Source organism: Coloeus monedula, assembly GCF_965178545.1.
Source record: "Coloeus monedula genome assembly, chromosome: 7".
NCBI lineage: Eukaryota > Metazoa > Chordata > Aves > Passeriformes > Corvidae > Coloeus > Coloeus monedula.
The window spans coordinates 3,402,746-3,426,224 of NC_138787.1; the positions used below are offsets into that span (position 1 = coordinate 3,402,746).

Consider the following 23,479-nt stretch of genomic DNA (forward strand, 5'->3'; position numbering starts at 1 on the left):
GAATCACGATTCCACCGGTACCTCCGCCGGCCGGCGGGAGCCCCTGGGCGGCGGCTGCCGGAGGGGTGCGAGGAGCGCCCGGCGCGGGGCCGCCCTGAGGGGCCGCGGCCGTGCCCTGAGGGCGCGCGCGCCCGCCCGCGTGAGGCGCGGGGCGCGCACTGTGGCGGCGGCGGCGGCGGCGGCCACACTTGTCCTGTAATCGATTGCCGAGCGCGCTGAGCGGCCTCGCGCCGGCTGCGGGCACCCGCCCCCCGCCGCGCCGGCCCCGCCGGGGCTGAGGCGCCGCGGGGCGGGAAAGGGTCTGAAGGGGGGAGCGAGAGTGTGGGTGTGTGTGACCTGAGTGTGAGTGTGCGAGGGACTGAGCGTCTGTGGGAGTGCGAGAGTGTGTGTGTGAGTGTGTGAAGGACTGAGTGCGAGTGAGGGAGCGAGTGTGTCCGTGTGAGGGACTTTGAGGGAGGAACTGAGTGTGAGGGAGCGAGCGAGTGCGTGTGTGTGTGTGAAGGACTGAGTGTGAGTGAGGGAGTGAGACTGTGTGAGGGGCTGACTGTGAGTGAGGGAGACAGTGTGAGTCCGTGTGAGGGGGGACTGAGTGTGAGGGAGTGAATGAGTGCGTGTGGGTTTGAGCCTGAGGGAGGGATAGTGTCTGTCTGAGGGAGTGTGTGTGAAGAAGGAGGCGTGTATGTGTGTGAGGGAGTGCGCGTATCTGTGAGGGAGGAGGGAGTGTGCGTGTGTGAGGGAGTGTGAGTATCTGTGTGTGAGGGAGGGAAGGGAGTGTGTGAAGGAGGGAACGAATGAGTGTGTGTCTGTGTGTGTGTCTGTGGGAGGGAGGGAGGGAGGCAGAGCGGCCGCCGCCGCCGCCGCCGGATCGGTTTCTCGGGGTTTGACCAGCTGTCCCAGGCTAACCCTCTGCTCTCTGAAGATGGAGGAAGTAAAAACAGGATTACCCTTAGCTACGGCTCCTCCGCCGCCTTAGTCCCCCCACAGCCAACTGCCGTGCACAAACACACCTCCACTGGGCAGAGGGAGCCGACACTAATAAACACACAAACAAAAGGGGGATGGAACTGACTCACTGCCTGCGCGGCTGAGGTAAATCTGCGCCTGGCTTCTTATTATTTCTTTCTTTTTCTTTCTCCCCTCCCTTCCTCCCCTCCTCTCCTCTCCCTCCCCGGTCCCCCTTTTCCCGGCGGGAGGAGGGACAGCTCCATTCCGGGGCCGGCGAGACGCGGGGCTCGGTCCGTCCGTGCAGGTCTGTGTGTGCGGAGGGTCCCCGAGCCGAGCGCGGCTGTGCAGCATCCCCGCGGGCGCCGATGACTTGTTGCTGTTAGCCCAAAATATAAAAAATAATTAAAAAAAAAATCCAACCAAACAAAAAACCCCCCACCAAGACCAAAATAAGCAGGGGTCGAAGCCGCGGCGGGTCTCGCCGGTCCGTTACCCAGCCCGGCCCCGCTGCCATTTCCCTCAGCGCCCGCCGCCACCTGTGCGCCCCCGGGGGGCTGCGGCCTGCGGCGGGGAGAAGGGGGGAAAGGGAATTAAATGACAAGCGAGGCAGGACTTCCATGACTTTGACAGGTTGTGGCAGGGGCGGGGAGAGGCAGGGATGAGGCGCGGAGCCCGGCGTCGCCCAGGGCCGGAGCGGCGCTCCGGGGAAGTTGGCCCGGGTTGGCTGCGCGGGGTGTGAGGGCGCCCGCCGGGCCCCCTCACCCCATCCCGCCCCGCATCCCCTCTTCCCATCCCGCCCCGCATTCCCTCCGCTCCCCCCGATCCCGTGGAATCCGTAAGGAACCGGTGGATCAAGTTTTCCCCTCTCTCTCTCTCTCTCTCTCTCTCTCTCCGCGCTAGTTAATCGCATTGCTGTAGCACCGGCTGACCTCCCTCCCTCCCTCTCCTTTTTTTTTTTTTTTTTTTTTTTTTTTTGTGTTCTTCATCTTCCTTCAAAGTATGTGCCATTCCTGAGCGAGTTTCCCCGCCGGCTCATCCCGGAGCTTCCCGGCTCCGCATGCCCCACCTGTAAGTGCCGGGGGCGGGTTTCTGTCCCTTATCCCTTTCCCCCTCCCCGTCTCTCTTTCCCCCATTTTCTCCCCCCGCCTTTAAAAAACCATTTTCTAAAACTTTCTCCATCTTTCTGTGTCTTCAGCTCGAGCAAAACTCTCTTCCTCCATTCGTTATGGGAGGGAGGCTCAGCAGCTGGGATTTGCCATCACCAGCCTAAAAATTTAGGTGACCAAACTTTTTCTTTTGCCTGCCTTCTTACTCTTCCTCTCCCCCCCGAAGAAATAAAAAAAAAAAAAAAAAAAAAATCATCCCGTATTTTAATTTAGGTTATGGATGTTTCTGTGTTTCTTTTTTGTCTTCCTTTCTTTTCCTCCTCCCTTCCTTCCCTTTCTTTCCTTCCACTTCATTGGCTGGGATGTTCTTTCCCTGTTGCTTCTGATGTTTCTTTCTTTTTCTCAGTGTATGCCTGCCTACCTGGACTAGGGGGAAGATAAGGTAATTTTGAAGGGCTTGAGGAAGTGGCTTACCTGTTCTGAAAACTTTTGGGGTTTTTTTGAGATTTCTTTTTAAGAGTTGTGAAAATCAGTAATTGAAGAGAGTTTGGTAGCAGCTGGGCAGGTTGAAATTTAAGTGTTATGTGCTGAATGCCTTGGGAATTTGATCTGCTTTATACCAAAGAAGAGCACAGAGAAAAGTATTTATTTATTGGGGGAAAGGCAGGGAGCTGGGGGGGGGGAGGAAAGAGGGTTAAGGGAGGGGGAGGGAAGTGGTTTTGGAGACAAGAAGTGAAGCTGCCTGTTTTCCAGTAAGTAATGGAGAAATTCCAGGAGCCAGGGCTAAATATACTTGGCGATCAATACAGAAATGGCTCATTGTGAATAATTTAGCTGCCTGGTGCAGTGAGAGTTTTGAAACTAAAGGCAAAAAAGAGGCCATGGAGGGAGAGAGGAAATAAAATTCTCCTCTGGTCATGTCAGATTCTTAACTTTTCCACTTAAAAGAACATAGTTATGATTATTGATCTCTCCTTCCCCCCCCCCCCCCCCCCCCCCCCAATATATATCAAATGATAGCTAGGGGGTGTCATTCTATACAGTTACTTGGGTTTCGGGAAAGTAATAGCTTGTTCTGTGTCAGCAAAGTGCTTCCAGAAACTTTAAGATTGCTTCACACCACAAAATGCATGATCTGGGAGTATGAAATGTGATGTTTGGACCTGTACTGTGGCAGATAAATAGGGTTAGAGTGAACAGGTGTGTGTACAGGTGTGTGAGTGTGTGTGTGCACACAGGGGTGTGAGACAAAGCTGGAACAACTCTGTCCAAGGGGAATGGACACGGGAGGATTTATTTTGTTTAGACCAGGAGAGAGTCTCTTGTAGTGCATGTGAAAAGAGCAATTGTTAGTTGTATCCATATCCTCAAAGTCTTCTCTGGCTGCAGATAGAACAGATAATTGATAAAGCATTACCATCACAGCTTGAACAAACAAGCGAAAAGTCAGGGAAAAACTCTCAGATGAGGCAAAAATGTGAATGGGGCACAGAGAGAGAGGTATGGTCAGACCAGGATAATCCAGGTGCCACCTGCCCAGGAGGCAGCTGCATGTCTACTCGCATAATTTACAGGAAGAGTTCAGTGATTTGCAAAAGAACACATGCAGTGCACTTGTGTGTTTCTCTAAGCAGTGGTTGCAACAGCAATAAAATGGGCAACTACTTAGGGCTTTAAGTAAGTTTAATCGTTTAATGGTTGATACTGACAGGCGTCTCTGAGAGTGTACTTTTCTGCCTTGCAGCACTGCACTTTGACTATGGAAGCAGAGGCTGTTGATGGATATATTACATGTAAGTAGTCATTTTGTTTGATTATTCTGAATTACTTTTCTTTTCCTACTCTCCTTTGTATAATGCAGACACCTGAAAATTTAGCTTCCTTGTGTACAGTGTTTGCATTGACACTGAATTAGTAGCATTTAAATATAAACTCTCTGTATGACTGAGAAATGCATGGGGATGGGTGCCTGGGTGAGTATCTCTAGGTTTAAATATTTGCTGAGGGTGAATGAACTTTGCAAATGAGAGAGAGTTCGTCTCCAGAAATTCAAACTGCAGCCAAAAAACTTTTCGTGCTTTTCCATATGTATTTCTCTTGTTTTCTGTGTGGGGGGTTGTGTAAGGGCTCTGTTTAGCTGTCTGTTCACCCAGAGCTTTGGGGGGGAAGGTCTGTATGGTGAATTACTATTACAGTCTTCCCCTGCCCAGCCTGGATTCCCCGTCTGCTAATGAAAAAGTAATCCTAACTTAAAACCAAGCAGCTGGGACAAGATTTGCCACAGGAGTGTGTGTAAAAGACTGGTGACAGTAGGTTTGAGGGGGCTCTTAAAATCAGCCAAATGTTTACTTGGGGCCACGGAGAGTCCAGATTTTACAGGCTCTGGAAGACCCCACCAGTAAAGGAGGGAAGGGCAGGGGCGAGGGGAGCGAACAGGTTGTGGTTCTTAGTCTTTATGTATCTCTGCTGAAGAAGGGGGTACAAACTTACGGGGCACCTGTGTTGTGCTCGCAGGTGACAATGACTATTCGCCTGAAAGGGAGCACTGCGGCATGGCCATCGACCTCACCTCCAGCACTCCCAATGGGCAGCACACCTCCCCCTGTCACATGGCAGGTAGTAAGTCTCCTCTTAAGCCTGTTTCTCTCTAGCTGAGGGTTGGGTTGGTGTGGTCCTCCTGGTCCTTGGTTTGCTTACCAGGTCTTAGCCACTGCTGTTGGCATTGCTAATTACAGAGGAGGACAGGAGAGATTTTCTTTTTTTTTTTGGTTCTTGTTCGTGCTGGTGTCTCATCTGAACATGAACGGGATTACTAGTCTGAACTATCCCAAGGTGGCATTTGAGAGCTGGTCCTTACCTGCTCCAGGTAGGAAAACACTAGGCTTGACATGTGCTGGTTTTGTTTCCTCAGGTTTTGAAATCCAAATGGAAATGTTGTTATTGTTATTATTACTATTACTTAGTTTGCTTCCCGAAACAGCTTGAAGTAGCTTTATTTGAAAACAAACAAATTTTATTTACAAAACTATAGTTGACTATAACAAACTGAAAGGAGTTCAGTTTAGAATGTTGGGTAGAAACTGAGAGTTTGTGAGTCTGCACAGTGAGGGTGTCAAGAGCTGATAATATTTATATAATTAATTCTCCTGTTATATACGGGAGGTGGGTAAACGTAGTTAACGCAATTTCGTAAAAGTGACAACCTTCATTTTCTGCGTGTGAGTGCCCTACCTTGTTTAAGTGTTGGTTGCAGTGTTACATCAAGATACTTACCTTAATGTAACCTCTGTACTTATAATCCAGAAAAAATGTAGTGTGCTTTGCTTCCGACATACTTACAGAGTGTTCCTCTCTGTGTGGTACTAATTTTCTTTCTGGTTTGTGCGTACTACAGGTACATATTTATCTGTCTAAACCGAGGGTTAGTATAATGCCCAACTGAAATCTGTGAAAGAAAGAGAGAGCTTTTAGGGTCGCTTGCTTAAAAATGCACAGTGTATTGCTTTCAGAGTCTTTCTGAGAAAAAGATGTTACTTTCCTTTAAGAATTTTGTCCTCTTGCAAATTATGGATAAAGAGCAGTTTTATGAGCCTTTAAGCTGAGGGTTATTATGAAGATCTCTCAATTATATACATGTTGCTGGAGAATATGATTTCTAATAACGTGGACTGAACTTTATATGACAACCACTCATAATTCAGCATCTTTAGACAATTCCAATTGTGCTGCACTGGGATTCTGATATACTTTATTATGTTGTAAAAGTTTTACTACTCACTTTCTTCATTTTCTTTGTTTCCTTTTTATTAATGGCAAGGCTTCATTGGAAGGGAAAAAATATCTGTGTTTTAAATCTTCTTTATAATCTAGACTGAAAACCAAAGTCAAATTAGGAATAAAAAGATCTAGAATGAAGTCATGCAAAAGGCCTTAACACACTCAGTATTTTCATGTCCATTGTGTTAACATTTTCAATGGTTTTTAAGCTTCATTAGTTCTTTGCAACATATATGTATCTGCAGCCTTGGTGAATATCTTTTTTTTTTAGAGGTGTTTTTTCGTCTCTCACAGGTGTCTCAAATGCTTTCATCACCGCTGCTCGGTGTTAAAGATGTGCTGCTGTTGAAAAATTAAGGGCCCTGCCTGGGTTTCCTAAGCCAAACAAAACTCAAGCTTCTTAAATTTATTGTAATTTATTTACTCTTTGCAGGCTTAGGATTGTTTTGCAGAGAGGTGACTTGTGCTGCCTTAAACATGGAAGATATTGATCAGAGGTTGTCGGCTTTTGTGGCAGCTGTTACATTGGTTCATTTAAGGCTTTTGGCCAAATCTTGAATCTGGCATGTGTAGGCTAAATCGCCAGGCTGTGCTTTAGAGCCTTCTGCCTGTTTTGTGGGGCACAGGAAATCCTTTTAAAAGTTTGGTAACCCAGGGGCCTGCACCTCTTTTTTTTTTTTTTTTTTTTTTTTTTGGTAACTCTTTTGGGGTTTTTTTTTGGTATTTTAAAAGGAAAGAGGTGGAATAGCAATATTTTGTATAAATTTAGTAGCTCCCAGTGGATTGATCCATCATCCATTGTTTTAAGTAGAGGCAGTAGCTGTGTTCTATTTCAGATTGGTTTGATTTCCAGTGGGTTGCTGCAGATTAAGTGATATTGGCTGCCGTTACAGCAGAGCCCAGGGCATGTCATTCTGGCTGGGTAGGACTTGGGAATGGAGGAGGTGATACAGGGAGCAGACCCCAAGTATTTCCCTCCCGGATTAGTTGGCAGTCATTGCCAGAAGCGCGTGGCCCTCTTTGGCTGTGGGCTATGGATGTGCACCTGCAAGGTAGGGATCGAAGTTTTGACCTTTGTTCTTCTTGCGTTCCATTGAATTGTTTTGAACCACAGCTCTTAATTTAGTTGGAATTTGTGTCTGGCTCAAAAGGAGAAACACCAAAAGAAGGAAATTTCTTGGATCTGTGCTGAAATGACTGAGTAGTGCTCTCCCAGCAACAGCAAAATTATGTGCTGGGTAAAGAGTTTTCTACATTCATTAGCCCCTGGCAATGTGTTAGTAGTTCTGTCTGGATTACTGATGTTTTCAGGTTCTATTCCGAAAGGGTTTGGGTTGAATTTTTTGGCTTTTTGCATCCTTTAACCTGTTATCAATTTCAAGTATCTAGATGGTATTTGTAGGTTATGGATGGGGATGACACTCAATTTTCCTTGCGAATGAGATGATCCTGAAAGATGAATCACACTAAATCACCTGTCATAGCTAACTGATGATCTTACATATACCTGCCTTTAGCAGAGCACTGCATGTGTGTTGGCAGATGCTCTGTTCTAAAATACTTCATTGTAGTTTTATGTAAGCAAAGATTTAAAATACATATAAATAGTCAATCCGAATAGGTTGATAGATCATCTCACTTTTCTCTACAGCAAAAGATGAATTAGTGTTACACCTGCTGAGTACAGATGATATATTTACATAGCCCCGAATCTGGAAGTCCAGATTTTCTTTTGATCTTCTGTAGGAAAACTCTTACAAAGGCTGACACCCAGAGCTGGGTGTCAAAGGCTTACTCAATTAACTTTGTGTTGATACTAGAGAGTTCCCTGCATGGCCCTAAGCCCCCCCATAGACCCCACCGAGTTCAAGGGAGTCTGTCTTGTTCCTATCCGTGAAATGTTGAGCTGGGCTATAAGTGATCAGAAACCTCCGAATAGGAGCTGGCATGCTAATTAAAGGCTAATGGGGAATCCTTATAAAAGAGGCTTTAAAAAGAAATAATTCTTAGTCACCTCCCCATAATACCACACTGAGTTCTTACTATAGTTATTAGAGATATTTTTTTCCCTGTAGGTTAAAATGGACTTAGAGGAATGCCTGCTTTAGAAACTGCAGGGGCACAGTTGTTCAATTAGTTGACTCAATCATTGCTTTGTATAGGATGAAGGACACTTCTCTAAGATCACTGGCCTGGTGTCATAGGGAAAATAGTAGCAGCAGCTATTAGCATCTGACAGTCAGCAACAAAGGCAATTTCCCCTTAAATTAGAGACCTGACAGTGGGTGTCCCAGTTACCTTTCTTATCTTTGCTTTCATAGACAAAAGGAGCCCTTAAATGAAACAGAGTCAGAACAATCATAAATATCAAACCCAACATCTGATGTTTGAGACCGATTAAAATTGTGGTGCACTTTCAAGAGGTGTTTATTGTAGCTTGAAGTGTTAGTAAGTTATGAGAATTAATTCATTAAGAGAGTAAGCCATGTCGGCTGACTCTGCTGCTGAAAATAATGAGGCAGTTGCGTTTTCTCCGTGGTAGGGAATGATTGTGCTGTCTGACGAGATCACTAATTGGGACAGCAGCACTAAGTGGGAATGATTTCAGCAGTGGTGTTTAAAGAAAACTTGGGCAAGGTTTTATTATAATGTAGCCAGTACTATATTCCCAGTGATCAGAGTGGACTATCAGTTGCACTTTTGTTTTTTTGTGGCATCAGAGCCCCAAATCTTTCATGATCACTTTAATTTTTCAAGCCTGAATTGTCATACAACTCCTGTTTTGTCATAGTTGTGTAGTCCTGAGCAGAGAGTTACATGTACCGCAGCTGTATCGGCACATCTGTTGGGATAAAAAAATGTAATTTTGGAACCCGACTGTTGGAATGAAACCGCGTGAAGTTAAAGTTGCTCCATGCCTCAGCTCCGCGGCAAACAAGCCTTGTCAACTCCAGAATTTACTGGCAGGCACGTGAGGCTGAGCTTTGCACTGGGATTCTTTTCTGTCTCAGTATGTGTTACGGACTTTTTAGTAGGATGAGGTGATGGAGGCTGAACCTCTGCAGGAGGCTTTTCTTTAGGGAGGGTGGTTGAAGCTGGCCAGGCTGGGCTGCAGAGGGGGACTTTACTAGTACTTTGAGGCAGTCACTCCCCTGATGTGTGCACTGGGGCATGAAGAATTCTGGCAGCCGAACTGCTGTGCTCTAAACTGGGGATTCAGGTCTCCATTTCTTCCAAATATCTTGGAAAGTGCTAAAAACTCGGACCTGATCACCTCAAGATGCTGAGGAATCTTCTTTCCTCAGCAGCCTTTAAGAAGTATGGTAGGCAGCATGGGCAGCATTTATTGGTCTGGATATCTCCTGCCTTGGTGCAGAGAGGTGGACTTTTGACAGTCACTTGAGATGTCCTCTAGTTCTTTGTGTCTGACTTTGCTGTCTTGACACTTTGATTTTTTAGAGCTCAGCTATGGAATTGCATGATGGTGTCCAACACAGATGTACCTGTGGTTTTGCAGGTTGAAGGACAGTGAAGATGGACTTTGCCAAGATGAGCTCAGACATGAGGGATGAGCTCAATAAAGTGTGGCAGGGAACTATAAGAAGTGAGCTCCTTTGACACTTAAAAGAGCACGGTCTTTGCTTCAGTCTTTTATCCTCAGACTTCCTGAGAATTGCCAGGGCAGTAGTAGTTATCAAAGTTTTAGCCAATGCATTTAGCTTTCTTGGAGTTTGAGAAGAAAAAATATTAAATGGAAAGGTGATCATCAGGATTTTAACAGAAAGAGAGGGGGTTTTCCACACCTAAGAAACCAAAGCTCTGTAAAGTAGTGTTACACTGTGTGTTTCTTGAAAAAAACCCAACCCAAACAGAGGAAAGGATTACCTGGAAATTAAACATTTCCTGGGATGTACCTTGAATTGTTGTAGCTTTATCCGCATCAGCTCAGATTTTTCACTGGTGTGGTTAAAATCATTAAATAGTTCCTCTGATACAAACTGTAGGTCAACCAACGCAGAGTAGCCACTGAAATGAGTTGGTGTTTGCATATCTGTAGCTCACACTGCAATGGTGAAGGGCTCCCGTGTATTTTTCCTATCTTCTGTCACAGTCCTGGTATTCCCTATGGAGTCAAATACTCGGCTGCAAAAACATTCCTCCCTCTCAGTGAGTGTTATAACGAGGGTGGAGTGAAATGATCAGTTAATCTCATTAAAGAGGTTTTTATTCATTCTGATGGAAGTCTCTCGAGAGGTCATCTGCCAGGGCTTTGTTGCAACACACACCTTTCTTGGGAAGCTTCTGTTATTCTCTTGGACTGTCAGGTTCAGTTAACTTTCCCTGGTACACACCCTGTTACAACACTGTGCTCTTGCTAGCTTTGTAGTCAGCAAGTTTTCAGTGTTTGCTTCTGGAATTTCAGTTCCTTTTCTCAGACATGCCAGCAAAGAGAGCAATCCTCATCTTCCATGAAATAGGACACTTTGATAGCAGCTGGATGACAAGATACCTGTTGGAGAGTGTTCTGTCTTTCCCATATCTGAATCTGAGGGAAGGTGCTACTCCTGTTGAAGTCGATAGGTATCTTCTCCCAGAAAACTGGGTCAAAGGCTTGATTCCAGTTCCTGTGAGCCACAGGCTCTGTGCAGTCCTTCAGCTAAGTGATGGTTTGCAGGTTGGCAGGACTAAGTTTTACAGGTGGAAATGCAGTGTAACCTTTGTGCAGTACTGAGGGTGAGCAGTGCCAAGAGGAAGGATGCACCTTGAAGGAGTGATGCTCTTCTATCTGGGAGGAAAAGGCAGAGCTTCCTTTTCTGCTTTTTTGCCTTAGTAATCCCAGTGAATGAAACCCCTTGGAGAACCCACCTTGAAACAGGTCTGTAGAAAATTGAAGAGAAGGCTGCTGCTCTGTGTGGTAAGATCACCTGTTGCCAGCCCGGGTGAGGAGTCTGTGCCACAGCGTGTTGTCCCTTGTCTAGGGTGGTGGACGCTTGTCTGGAGTCCGGGCAGCTGACTGCTGCATCCCAGTGGACGGAAGCAGAGCTGGATTATCACTGAGAAGCAGTGAACATGACAGATATGGCTCTGGGCTACGTGACCAGCGGCCCAGTTTTTCTCCAAACTCTGGTCATTGTAGGGGAGTCCCTCCATGTTTCTGTGCTTTTTTTCCCCCCTCTTGTCTTTTATTTTCTGAATCACAGAAGCCATAGATCACTTAGGATGGAGGCTTGGATGGTACATGTTAGCCTTTGTGAAAAGTAGGATTTTTTTACAATATCTTCTTTGCTTAGGGCTTATTTTGCATTTAATTTTTGCAACCCCGCAATGAGACGCATTCAGAAGTACATTAATACCAGTGCAGCTTATTTCCTGTCCTGCACAGGAATAATTGTGGTAGTCCTAAAGTACCCTGTTGTGGTGTGATTACATTAGAGCAACCACGGAATTTTAACTCTTCCCACACCACTGAGCATTGCGAGGTATGTGTGTGGGCAAGCCCCTATTCACACTGCCCAGCAAAATGTGCCCTTGATCTGGAGCCAGGTCTACATTACCGGCTTCTGCTGGCACTGCTTTGTCAGCCTGTGGCTTTGAAGAACTGTAATCCCTCACAGGCAGAGAGATGCTGGCAGAAGCTCCTGCTCTGAGCATAGCCCTGGCTGGCAGGGTCACCTGCAAGTGCTGTTACAGGTGTTACATGGGAAAGTACTGTAAAACAGCAGACACTGTTCCTGGAAAAGCATGGGGTTGATTGATCCCCCTCATTTCTGTGCTGATAGGTCATGCCAACTTCTGTGAATTAGAATGTCTTTTCTGGGTTTTTTAACTGACTTTTGCTTTCTCTCTGCCTCTTATTTTTAAAAAAATCTTTCCCGTTTGGGGGTTTATTGCTGTAATGCTGTGTGGCATTGTACCACAGAGGTAGTGGGCTCTGCGTGCATTGAGCTTCTTTAGCTCATGGTTGCTCTGTGTTTGTCCTGTCCAGAGAGGTCACAGGGCTCTTGGTCTTCCCTTTGTGAAGCTCAGGTTGGTGGTCGGATCCCTGTGTCCTCTCAGGTGTGGGGGGAGGTCACTCCTGGGGCCAAACCATGCACACCGCCAGTGTGGATGGTGTGAATATCTGTGTCTATCAGCTAGTAGTGAGTGAAAAAGGCAGCAGAGTTCTCCTACACAGGTAGGAGCCCCTCTTCTTAGCGGACTGTGGGTTTTACACAGGGCACGAGCCAAGGAATCTGATTCACTGCAGACCTGTCTCTGCTCTCCCCACCATGGTGTCATGTTACTTGGAGAAGCTGCACAGACTGGTTTTTTCCAGCCTCTTTTCCTGCTGTGGTATTGGTACCACCTGTGAGGCTGCTCTGGGCACAGGTGTAATCACTGCAGTAGGGGAGAGAGAAGGGGAAGATTAGTGTGAGTATTGGAGTCCCTGCCCTGTCTCTGGCCTGGAGGAGGCCTTTGGAGGACTTGGTGCTACTGTCCACCCTGAAACTTTGTGCAGTGTGGATAAAAGACCCAGCCACATCTCGGTTGCTGCTCTTGTCAGGCCCTTTGTCCTGGGGTTGGACGTCTCAAATGTTTTTCAAAGGAGGTAGGACATCCTGAAGTACAGAAAATCCATTCACCTTGTTGCCTGTCCCACCTATCATCTTTGTTTCTTACGAATCTTTTTCTTACGAATGTGAGGAGGTAAGGCGGGCTGTGTTTCCTCTCCAGCTAATGGAAGATCTGGGCAGGGCTTACGAGAGAGATGCTCCGTTGGCAGTTAAACCGCATACATGACAAAGCTTGACATTCCGATGGGCAGATTTTCTTGTTTATCCCCTCTGTTCCTCCACTTCAACAAAACAAGTCTTAGACTAAAGATATCTGTGCTGTGACCTTCAGCACCAGGCTGGAGTTTTCTCAGCTTCTTTTTAGTGATGTTTTCCTTGCATTTCCCCCCAGCCTCTAAAACCTCCCAGTTCCATCAGAAGAAAGTGATGTTGTCCTGGTTTTTCTCAAGGGGCATGTGTTCCCTCAGTCCGTGAAAATTATGTTGGTGAGTGGCACAGAAAGCTGGCTGGAGAACCCTGTGATACGCTCAAGTCCATGGTAATTTTTCTCATAATTAATGTTTGATTTGGGAATACCTGTGTGCAGTTCTATGAGAATTCACACCTGATCTTTCCTAGATGTCAGCTCGGCTTTTGGACATTTTATGATTCCCTTTGTAAGCAAAGTTGCTCTTTTAGGTAATAATCTAGCCATAATACACAAACTGAGAGAGTTTTTGGTAACTTTATCTGTGCATCATTTAAACTTCAGCAGTGTGAATTAAACACCTATTTTAGTCCAAGGAGCAGGAAACAGGATGGCGTGAATTCCCTTGTTTTGAAAATGAAAGAAGTTGCTTCTTTCTGTATGAAAACATCAAGTCTTTTTACACAGAAGAGGCATGAGGTCTATTCTTTTGAGGAAGAGTAGCTGTACTCTTAAAGTTGTGGATGGTTTAGAAATTTCCAGGAAAGAGGGGCAGTAGACTGAAGACCTTGTTCTGGTTAGCAGCCAGGTCTGTGATAGAGGGAGACAGTTCAGGCAAAAGAATGAAATGGCGTTTGGTTTTTAATCTTATTTCTTGAGAAATTGATATCCTGCAGGGTTTGCCTTGTTGAGATAACAGCCTCTGAAGGAGAATAAATCTTATTAATTAGCAGTTTTGCATACTGCTTTTAATTGTCCATTCCTAGGTACAGGCTTTGTATTGCACATGCGCTGTTGTGGTAAGGGGCCTCTCTCCTGCATCCCTGGAGAGTCTGCAGGGATCTGGCACCAGTGCAGAGTCTGCCTGAGTACAGAAATATTTCAGAATACACTGTTGGGCCTTAAATTTACTCAGTGCCTTAATCCTCATCACCTTTCAGATTTAGGCATGTCCTAAATGTAGTTGTGAGTAATAGTTTTACGGTTTAATCTCCCAAAATTGGGTCAACCTTACCAGTTGTTTTGACCTTGTTACCAGCGCAGGTAGTTCCTGGGTGAGTCTAATACATCTCCAAGCAGCTGTGTGAAACAATCTGGGGCATCAGCTTTACTTGAAACCCCCTGTTTGAAATTTTTCCCCCTAGCTTAAATACACAGGCCTCTCTCTCTATCACTGTAGGATGTTATCCTTTGGATAATCTATTCTTCTAGAGAGTAATACAAGAATATCTCCTTGTTATATCATGCTTTTTCCGTTTTAATAGCTTCACAAAGGATACCAGTTGAAGAGATACAAATGAGTGGATAAAATTTTAGGCAGAAGAGGTGGAGAAAAAGTAGGGAAATTAATCTTAGTAAGAATTCAGCTCTTATAGGTGGGAGGCAGCTTCATAATTTGTATATGTGACTACAAATTGTCAGAGTATAGGTAGCTCTCAAGAGTTCAGAAGAATGATGTGCTAGTTGTATATTTAAGGGTCAAGTAGTATATGACGTTAGCAGACTCTGAGAGCTCTGTGAGTTTATTTTTGGCCTTCTTTTAAATTTGTATTCTACGAATTGCAAAATTTATTTTGCTAAAATCCCGTGTACTTACATGTGAATCCCAGAGTGTTCTCATAGTCTAAATGCTGTGACCCATCAGCTGCCCCCAAATTACCTAATATCAAGTAGAGAAAGTAGACAGCCAAAGAAAAAGGTAGGAAAATGTGTCCAGCCCTGGTTTCTGACAAGCCTGTACATGTGTACTGCAATAATACAAATGGAAGGCACTTAGAGAGGGTTTTGGTCACATACAACAGAGAAGTACAGGCTTGAAAAATACTAGGAAAGTGCAATTCTTATGAAATGAGGAAGCCAGAAAGAGGAGAGAGAGGTATGTGAATTGTGCCTCGGCTGAAGGAAAAAACTATTGAGCGCCGCCCTTTTCAAATGTCAAACGCATGGGAAAAAGTTGTTGGAAGCCAGTCTCTGCTAAGTTTGCTGCTTGCAAAACCTACTTTTTTGTGAGATGTTTGTGCAAAATCACCTCTCTGGTCTGCCTGTGAGACCAGACATGACTCAGGCTATCAGCACGTAACATGGCTTCAGGTCGCTGTCTTACTGCTCTTGCTCTAAAATGCTGTAAGGAAGTGTTTGCTTTTTTTCTCACTTTTAGAGTGCTTCATTCATTTAATGTCATTAGTGCTATTGTTACTTAAATTTACCTTCTGACTGGTAGCCATTAAATATTAATAGAGAAATCGATAGTAGTGAGATTTTTGCTCAAGTAAATATATATCACATATGTACTCAAAACCAAAGCAAGCTGCAGTGCATTCCAGGAAACAATCTATAGTGCTGCTCTGTAATGTTCTTCCTCATCTTCATGTCAGGTTGTTTTATCTGTGTCCCAGCTCAGCCATTCCTGCCCCAGAACCCTGGCTGTTCTTTTTAACAGCCTAGAACAACAGAGCCTTAGGAAAAGAGTAGAAGAAGTGTTTTCACTGTAGAAATGGGAGTGATAATTGCCATATAATTATCCAAGGTTCCTTAATGACTGGATGCAAGGAGATCCTTAGGTTTGATGTTGCGTCTGGTAGACAGCACCCCAGCCAGAGACTGCTGTGCTAGAAGAAGAGAATGGCACTGGCTGGAGGCAAACCCAGCCCTTGCCAGCATTTGGCAAGGGGAAAGTATTTTTGAGAGAAGATGATGGTTTAAAACCATTTAAAATCAATGCCTAATAACACCAACAAAAAAAAAAGACTGGGCTTAAAATGGCTTTGGAGCCAGGCTTAAGTTCGTTGGAGGGGAATAGACAAAGCTATGAGATAGATGGCGCAGCCATCATGCACAGGGCAGTTTATTCTCCATTTTGGGTCTCTGCAGCATTTTCTTGTGCAACTATAGATGGAATACATCTTTGTAGACCATCAAAGAGATGACCCTAATCAATTGTTCTGGCCAGGTGTTTTGGAAGAAGGAAAGCTTCCTTATGAGTCAGTAATGAAATTTCAATTTATAATTACGACTGTAGTTTATAATAATAATTCTAATTATATATATAAACAGTTTAACCTACTATAATGTAAAATGGTAACATTTGCTGAGCTTTGGCTGCTTTCAGATGGTGAAAATGTGCTGGTGGTTGTTGGCTGGGATTCAGAAACATTTGTCAAAATTTTGTGTGCTATGTGAACAACAAAATTTTGTGTGGATTAAGCAATTATTAATTCTCTCCCATTATCTGTCAGATAAAACTACAACTAACTCATTAACCAAAATTAATTGTAAATAAAGCCGATCTGTTGTTGAGGAAACTAGTTAGAACGGTAATTGGGTAATGATGATGCATTTAATTTCCAACTGCAGATTTAAAAGCTACTCTTTTTGGCAGTGATAGCGCAAGGTGTTCTGAAATGAAGCAGGGTGCTTGTCACTGTCATTGTCCTCTTAATTAATGCCACCAGGACTGCCTGTGTTTTGAATCTAATTAGTGTGTCCTGCAGAGCACTTGGAAATGTCCTGATTCTGCTCACATTGAAGCCAGTGGTTAAACTGTTTTGTTACCTCTATGACCAGGAGGTAACACAGGAGGCCCTGTGGAAGTGGTGGTGTAGGACGTGGCCCACTGCTGGGTTTCCTCCTGCAGTAGCACATCCTCATGCCTGAGCTCTGGGAATAGTGGCTGTGCTTTGGGATTTGCTACTGACTTGCCATGGAGATAAATCTGGAGTTTCAGGCCAACAAAACTGAATTGTGACTCAACGTTTTAAAAATGATTGAGTGAGTAATTTTCCATGCAGTTTCATTACAGTATATTTTGCCCCAAGGATTATTTACTGTAGAGTAACTTCCAGCATGTTTTCGCTGCTATTTGTAACATCGAGTTTTAATAAGAAAGGACTTGTTTAAATAGGGTAATGTTTTTACCCCAATTTGCCCAGTTCTAATGGTAAAATTAGCATCAGGAATAAAATCAGCAGTTTTACCTGTTAGCCTACATGCACAATTTCTTGATTATTTTTAAACGCTGATTTTAGAATGTATTAAATGCTATTATGAAATGAGCACAGTTTGTTTGATTTTAGCCAACTACCATTTCAATAATTAACAAAGAGATAGGCTTTGGGAACAGAATATATGATTCAGGAGGGCCAGCAAGTTGATCAGAGGGATGAAGCACCTCTGCTATGAAGAGAGGCTGAGAGAATTTGGATTGTTCAGCCCGGAGAAGAGAAGACTGTGGGGTGACCTAATTGTGGTGAGAAAGATGGAGAGAGACTATTTACAAGGGCCTGGAGTGACAGGACAAGGGGGAATGGCTTCCCACTGCCAGAGAGCAGGGTTAGATTGACTATTAGGAAGAAATTCCTGACTGTGAGGGTGGTGAGGCCGTGGCACAGGGTGCCCAGAGAAGCTGTGGCTTGCCCATCTCTGGAAGTGTTCCAAGGCCAGGTTGGACAGGGCTTGAAGAACCTGTGATAGTGAAAGGTGTCCCTGCCCATGGCAGGGGGTGGGATGGGATGGGCTTTAAGGTCCCTTCCCACCCAAACTGTTCTATGATTCTCCTTGTCCTATCATTTGTAATCATTCTACTGATTTTTTTTTTCTTCTGACTTGGTTTAGAGGGAATTACAGAACTGAAGCATCGACTTAATCTTTAATGTTCCTACTTACCAGACTTGAAGGGAATATAGAATAGATACATTTTACCTATTTTATTTTTAACTTTTTCTCTGTGAGGTTTTTTTTTCTCTTGTGCTTCCTGGTCCATGGGGAGAAAAACCCTACGAGCATGTTTTAGTTACATCACTAATATTAGAACTGAGTAATCGGGTGGCTTTGGCAGCAGTCTCGTTTATAAATTGTTGGTGAGCAGATGGCTCACCAAGTTGGCATGCCAGCTCCAAACTTTCACAATCATGAGTCAAGTCTTAAATCGCAAGATTGCCTTACATACCATGAGTTTTTTGGTTTTTTTTTTTAATGTGTGTTTGTTTAATAAATGTAATTCTTGATGGATCTTCTCATTCCTGAGCTGTGTTTTGCACTGAAGCATATATTTTCAGGAGTCTCTGGCTTTGGGAATGCCTTTTTTTTCTTGATTTAGTGAAGTGAAGACTTTTTTTAGTCACTTATCTGAAAATCTTGCTGCTAAGAAAAACTAATAAATGTCAGTGTAAGGGACATAAAAGTGAGACTTTTCAATCCTGGCTATGTCAAACAGTTCAAATTATTGAGATCATTCACAAATGAACTTAAAGCAACTTTTGGTTTGTATGCACAAATAGTTTTTAGGAATAATTTGCTGGTATTTGTTATCGTGGATATGCAGATCTGTGCCAATTTGTTTGTTTCCTGAGTGCAGGGCTTGAGTCATTAGGCAGCATCGAGTACAAATGTTACGTTTTGAAATGCAAGAGTGAATATTTTCTGTAAGCAAAATGTAGCAATAAGGAAACTGGGCCAAGCAGGAGTGCTCAGACGTTCTCCCTGTGAACACAGTGAAGTTCCAAAAGGGTCAAATCTTGATCCACTTGAGAATTTGGACTAACATTACTGGAAGAGTTTCTGCTTTTTTCTTTTTCTTTTTCCTTTTTAAGCTATTCCTTTAAGTAAAATTAATATGGTATATGTGGGTTATAATTCATTGTGGGACCTGTTATGGAATGATAATTAGACCTTATTTCTAAATGATTCCACACAAAGTGTGCTGTTGTAAATGCTAAACAACTGTGTTTCATCCATAATCATGTAATTGGTGTGTGCAGCTAATTAGTGTGTGTTCAATTTAGGCCCAGATTTTTTGGAAATGTCTCCTGTTCTGGTCCTGATTTAGCAAAGCTCTTAAACAGATGATTAACTTCCATTGGCTTTAATAGGACTTAAGCACATTCTTAATCAGGGCCATTGTGTCAAATCATGTCTCTTGGTGACAATCAGAACAACCTGCCAGAGCCGTAGTAAAAATATCTGTAGGTCCTTCTTAAATTTAGATTAATCATTTCTTTAATTTGTGAAGCATTTTGTTTCAGAATTTCAAACTCTGTGTAGGTATCTTTCTCTCTCTCTCTCTTTTTGAGCAAATGGTTATTGTCACAATCTAATTGTATGTGTAAAGTTTAAAGATTTTAACTAGCTTGGCAGGCTGTTTACATCAGATTTGTTCAATACACCTTTGAGATGGAGAAGAAGAAAATAGGCATCTGAGAGTGCCTCACTGGAATATAAATGTCAGTGCTGATAGATATCTATGATAGAAAATTTGTGTGGGAGTAATAATTTGGTAATAAAATAGGTCAAATTAATTTTTATGCTGAAGGGGATACCTTACAATAACCATTTTGTAATTTTATGTTTGACAGTTTGCTCTGCATTATGTGGATAGGTGGAGCTGAGATAATGTAATCCATTTCCAGTTGTAAACAAGATTGCTTTAAGAGCTGCAGTAGTAAGATGCATGTTGGCTGACTTTAAGCTGAAAGGTAATTGCCTCTGAATATTAATGTGCATGTGGGGATTTTGTTTTTAATTCTGGGATTTCATCTTTGCCCTATAGCAGCTCTGAAGAGGCCCTTGTTTTCCCAAACCCCACTTTGCTGCTAATTGAAGCTGATGACAAGTGTTGAATTTTGGGTCCTTTGCTTTTCTTTTATGTGGCCTGTGTACCTTGGAGAATGCTACTTTCTTTGGCTGTTATTTTTTTTGTTAACCACCTTTTGAATTGAGGATTTTTGGAGATGCTCTTGCTGTCCTACAGCAGTTTTGAGTAGTTCCTGCGATGGAGGAGAAAGCATGGAATTGTAGGTTATGGAAAAGGGGAGAAGTTGCTGCACTAATTCAATTGGAGCCTCTTAGAGAAATGAGAGTTAAGGTGCTGATCCTGTGCTCTGTAGCTGGCAAGCTTTCTCATGAGTAATTTAGGACCTATCCAAAGCCCACTGCACTTCGTGGGAGATTCTCTAATTCCACACACTTGTGGAGCAGACCTCTATCATGGGGGCAAGTTGCAGGTAGTGACAGGCATAGTCTGGGGGAACATCAATGGACTGCATTTGTATTTGAAATTGTTTTAGGCATGGAAGGCTACATCCAGATTACAAGCAAGCTGTACCTCAACTTTCCATTTTAATTCCAGCCCTTGGCTTGTGCAAGCTGTTCCATTACCCACTGCTTACAGTGAGGCTCTGCACAGGGAACAGCGGGGCTGGTGTTGAGCAGGGTGTAACAGGAGCTCTGCTCTGGACCAAACTGCAGCTGAACAGTGCCACAGGAGCTTGGAAATCTGTTGTGTGCAGGGCTTTAACCTGCACATGTTTTAATGGCACTGGGTGTGTGGGCTGTCATTAGGGTGTGTTAGGACTGTTTAAAGGTGTTACAACTGGCTGGTGCCCCAGATGCCCTTCTAGCTGAGATGACTGTTCCTAAGGCAAGCGTTCAAAGCAGAGTTCAGCATTCCTTGTTCTCTGTGGCAATGCCAGCGTTTTTTCTGAAAAAAACCCCAAATAACAAAAAGGGGTATTTTTAGCTTGGGTCGATTTGCTGATCCAGTTTAGTGCACGGTCTCACACAGTGAGAGGGTGGTGTCTGAGCAGGGATGGGAGCTCCTAGCTCTTCTTCTGTTTCTGCAGAGGCAAAGGTACTCTGAGCTGTGCTGGCACCTGGCACCAGTTGGCTTTTCTGCTGCCTCTGACCCGGTGCAAGGGGTGGTTGCCTCCTGCAGAGGGATGGGGCCAGCAGCTCAGAGGTGCTGGGTTCACAACCAGCCCTCACAGCTTGCCTTTAGCTCACAGCTCACATTTGGGCTCTAACCTCATATAACACCTTTAGTTAAACAGTGGTGGTGGTGTGAGTGGGAACCACTGAACAGAGACAGACTTGAATCTTCCATGCACCTGCACCTTCCACAAACTTTGGGGTATTGAGATTTTTGGTTTAGAATGATTTTTAAATTCAGTGCCCCATCTCCAGTGATTTGGTCTGACACTTCCTGAAGTTAAGGGGAGTCTTGGTGGTATTTCAGTCATTTTTGCAACATGATACTGCTTTGTAGCAAAGCTGTTCTATGGATGCCTTTGCTAAAAAATTACTTAGCTACAGAAACATTTGACTGTAGGCTGGTAAGCAGAAAAAGTGAGGGTGTGTGGGTTTGTGAATGTATGTTGCCCATTAAGAAGTCTCTCTCAATGCTGGGTGCTTCATTACAATGAGAAATATAACATGAAAGAATTCTAATAACTGATTAACTTGTTCACTAATGGATCAGGCATTGCCTTAAGGGCAATAGTTTAATAGAGTCCGTTTAATGAAAGTTGACTGGAGGTATGTCCTGTGGCTATTACAAACTTTGTTTTATAATAGCATGTATTTTTCAGTAGCTCCTTGCCATGCTATAATGTGGTTGGAGTGGGAGAAATTAGAAAACTGACCATTTCCCGGCAGATAGCGATAAGTTTCTACTCAGTCAGAATGCTCTATACAGATAGGTTTATAATTATTATCCTAAGATTGATGTTTTTGGGGGGGAGTGTAAATTTGTGCAGCAGTAATCCATTAAGAAATCAATAATCATTCCATCCTGAAATGCAGTTTCTCTGCAACATTATAAATACACACCAAAGATTTGAAACTCTGCCGGTTTCCCCTTCTCCACCCCCCTCCTCCTGCTTCCCTGAACTCCAAGTTCAATGCCCTTTGTGTTGGAGAAGCAGTTATGTGGTGGGACTCTTCTGTCGGGAAAAACAAGGGTGGTAGTATTAGCAGGATCCTGAGAGACAGTAAGACTTTTTAGTGTGATCTCTGCTTTCCCACCAAAAGTACCCTTTTTATCTTGGGGAAATTCCCCCTCTCCTCTGCCAGGGTTTCATCCCTGGTAGACGGGGATGGTGAAAATTCATGCCTTGTTCCTCTGTAGAGAACTGTGGAGAGGAAGTATTATAGAAGTGCTAAGTCGTTGTATGTGTACATTTCCTTTTCCTCACTCCTCCTCGTTCAGACTTGGTTCTTCATGTAACAGTTCAGAGGCTTGGCTATCAGAGACCAGAACATCCTGCAGAACTTCCCTTTTTGCTCTGAATTCTCTCCAGCTGGGCAAACACATTTTTGAATTGCTGCTATAAGTTATCCCCTGATCTAGAGAGCTGGAAACCTACTTCATCTCAGAGTAAAGGTGATTATAACTGATAAATAGTAGCTGAGTGAGGAAGAGTGAGAGTATTATTTGTGCTTCTTTGTGGAGGAATAATTATATGGAGTGAGATGCTGGGTCATCCTGATTTTGATCTTGCAAGGAAAATTGTGGATGGAGCAGGGAGATGCTATTGCTGCAGCAAGTCACAAAACATGGAGTATTTCTAATATTACATTTCCATGTCTTTTATTTTCATTATTCCTCTACTTTGTTTTCGTTAGAGCTGGTTGAAAAATAATTTCTTATTTAAAAAAATCTCCTTTTTCCATTTCAGTTTAAATTACTATTAATTTTAGCCAGCTCTGCTGTTGGTTGAAAAAAGGGGCATTTCTTAATGGCAGAGTTGTGTTTTACACCCATGATAGTTGTTCAGGCCTAATTTCCCTCTTTGTCCTCTGTCCCAAAAAAAACATGCTTGGCTTGGTGTGGGTAACTCAGATATGCCTTTTCCTCCTCTGAGAACATTGTCATCCAATGCATGGATAGTCACTAGCCTCTTCAGCTTTGAGAGGGAGAAAAAACAGTCTTTATCACATCTTTGCTTTGGAGATTTGAGAATCTCAGGTTATGTCCAGAGGTCTAACGGGTGTAAAGTGTGAGTTTTGGATATGGTTTGGTGTATGTGTGCTTTGGCTTATTTTGGAATACCCACATGGGTAGAATCATACATGTATTTTAGTGTTTGCTGACAGGGAGTGTGGGTGAGCTGGTGATGAACAAAACTGGACACTGAGAAGCCAAGCACTGATTCTCACCTCTGTAGTTGCTCTAGAATAGTCCAAGGCTGTTGTTGTGGTAAATTCTCTCACTGTGATCCTGTATGGAAAGAGCTTTCACACATGGCTTGACTGTGGGGACACTTGCCTTCCACTGGTTCTCACTGGAGAGTGCAAAGTTGGATGCTAACAGGAAAAGACCCAGATGTCAGCAAAAGAAAGATCTTGTCGATTGTGTTCAGCAGGTTTTCATTCAGCATTGACTTCTTGTCTGGTGAATTGGATTTTTTTTTTTCTTTAAGGCCATGAACCCCATACCAGCTACTTTCTATCAATAAAGAATACTTCTTCATTTACCTAAAACTGTCCCTCTCTTGCTCAGACACTGGTAGGATATGAGTTTAGCAAGGACTGACTCTTTGTGGGTTTTGGCTCTTCTTAATTCAATACCTTGTAACTGGCTTCACTTCTTTGGTCTTCAGACTGATTAATGGCTTTTATACATCACTGACTCTTAATTTTGAAAATCTCTTTTTCTTTTTCTCCTCTGCGATCAACTTGTGATACAGACACAGCAGCTGATTGACAGCTGATTTTTCTGCAATGATTTGCTGAAGAGTTCATGCAAATGACATGTGGCTTTTCAGCGACGTAGGAAGACTTTATCACATCTTTTTCTTTTACCCATTACCTTTTTTTTCCAGTGGTTTGCAGAACAGTGAGCGCTGAAAGCCCAGTATCAGCTCACAGGATGCCGAGTTTAACAGATAGGGCTTTATTAGCTCTCAGTTGCATTTGTC

The 23,479-nt window shown here is 43.7% G+C and overlaps 1 protein-coding gene across 4 annotated transcripts in view; it reads left to right on the top strand.

Annotated features, from left to right (window-relative positions):
• Nucleotides 1–3,801: 3,801 nt before the first annotated feature.
• Nucleotides 3,802–23,479, top strand: part of IKZF2 (IKAROS family zinc finger 2) — a gene marked incomplete at its 5' end in the record, with an annotated part of 105,765 nt that continues 86,087 nt past the window's right edge. For 2 of the 4 annotated variants that reach the window (XM_082284737.1, XM_082284736.1), the window contains 2 exons: nt 3,811–3,844; nt 4,566–4,670. In XM_082284737.1, coding sequence (XP_082140863.1) covers nt 3,811–3,844; nt 4,566–4,670 — 139 coding nt within the window. Of the gene's footprint in view, nt 3,845–4,565; nt 4,671–23,479 lie in introns of all 4 variants that reach the window. The other 2 variants (XM_082284739.1, XM_082284738.1) reach the window with 2 other exon arrangements.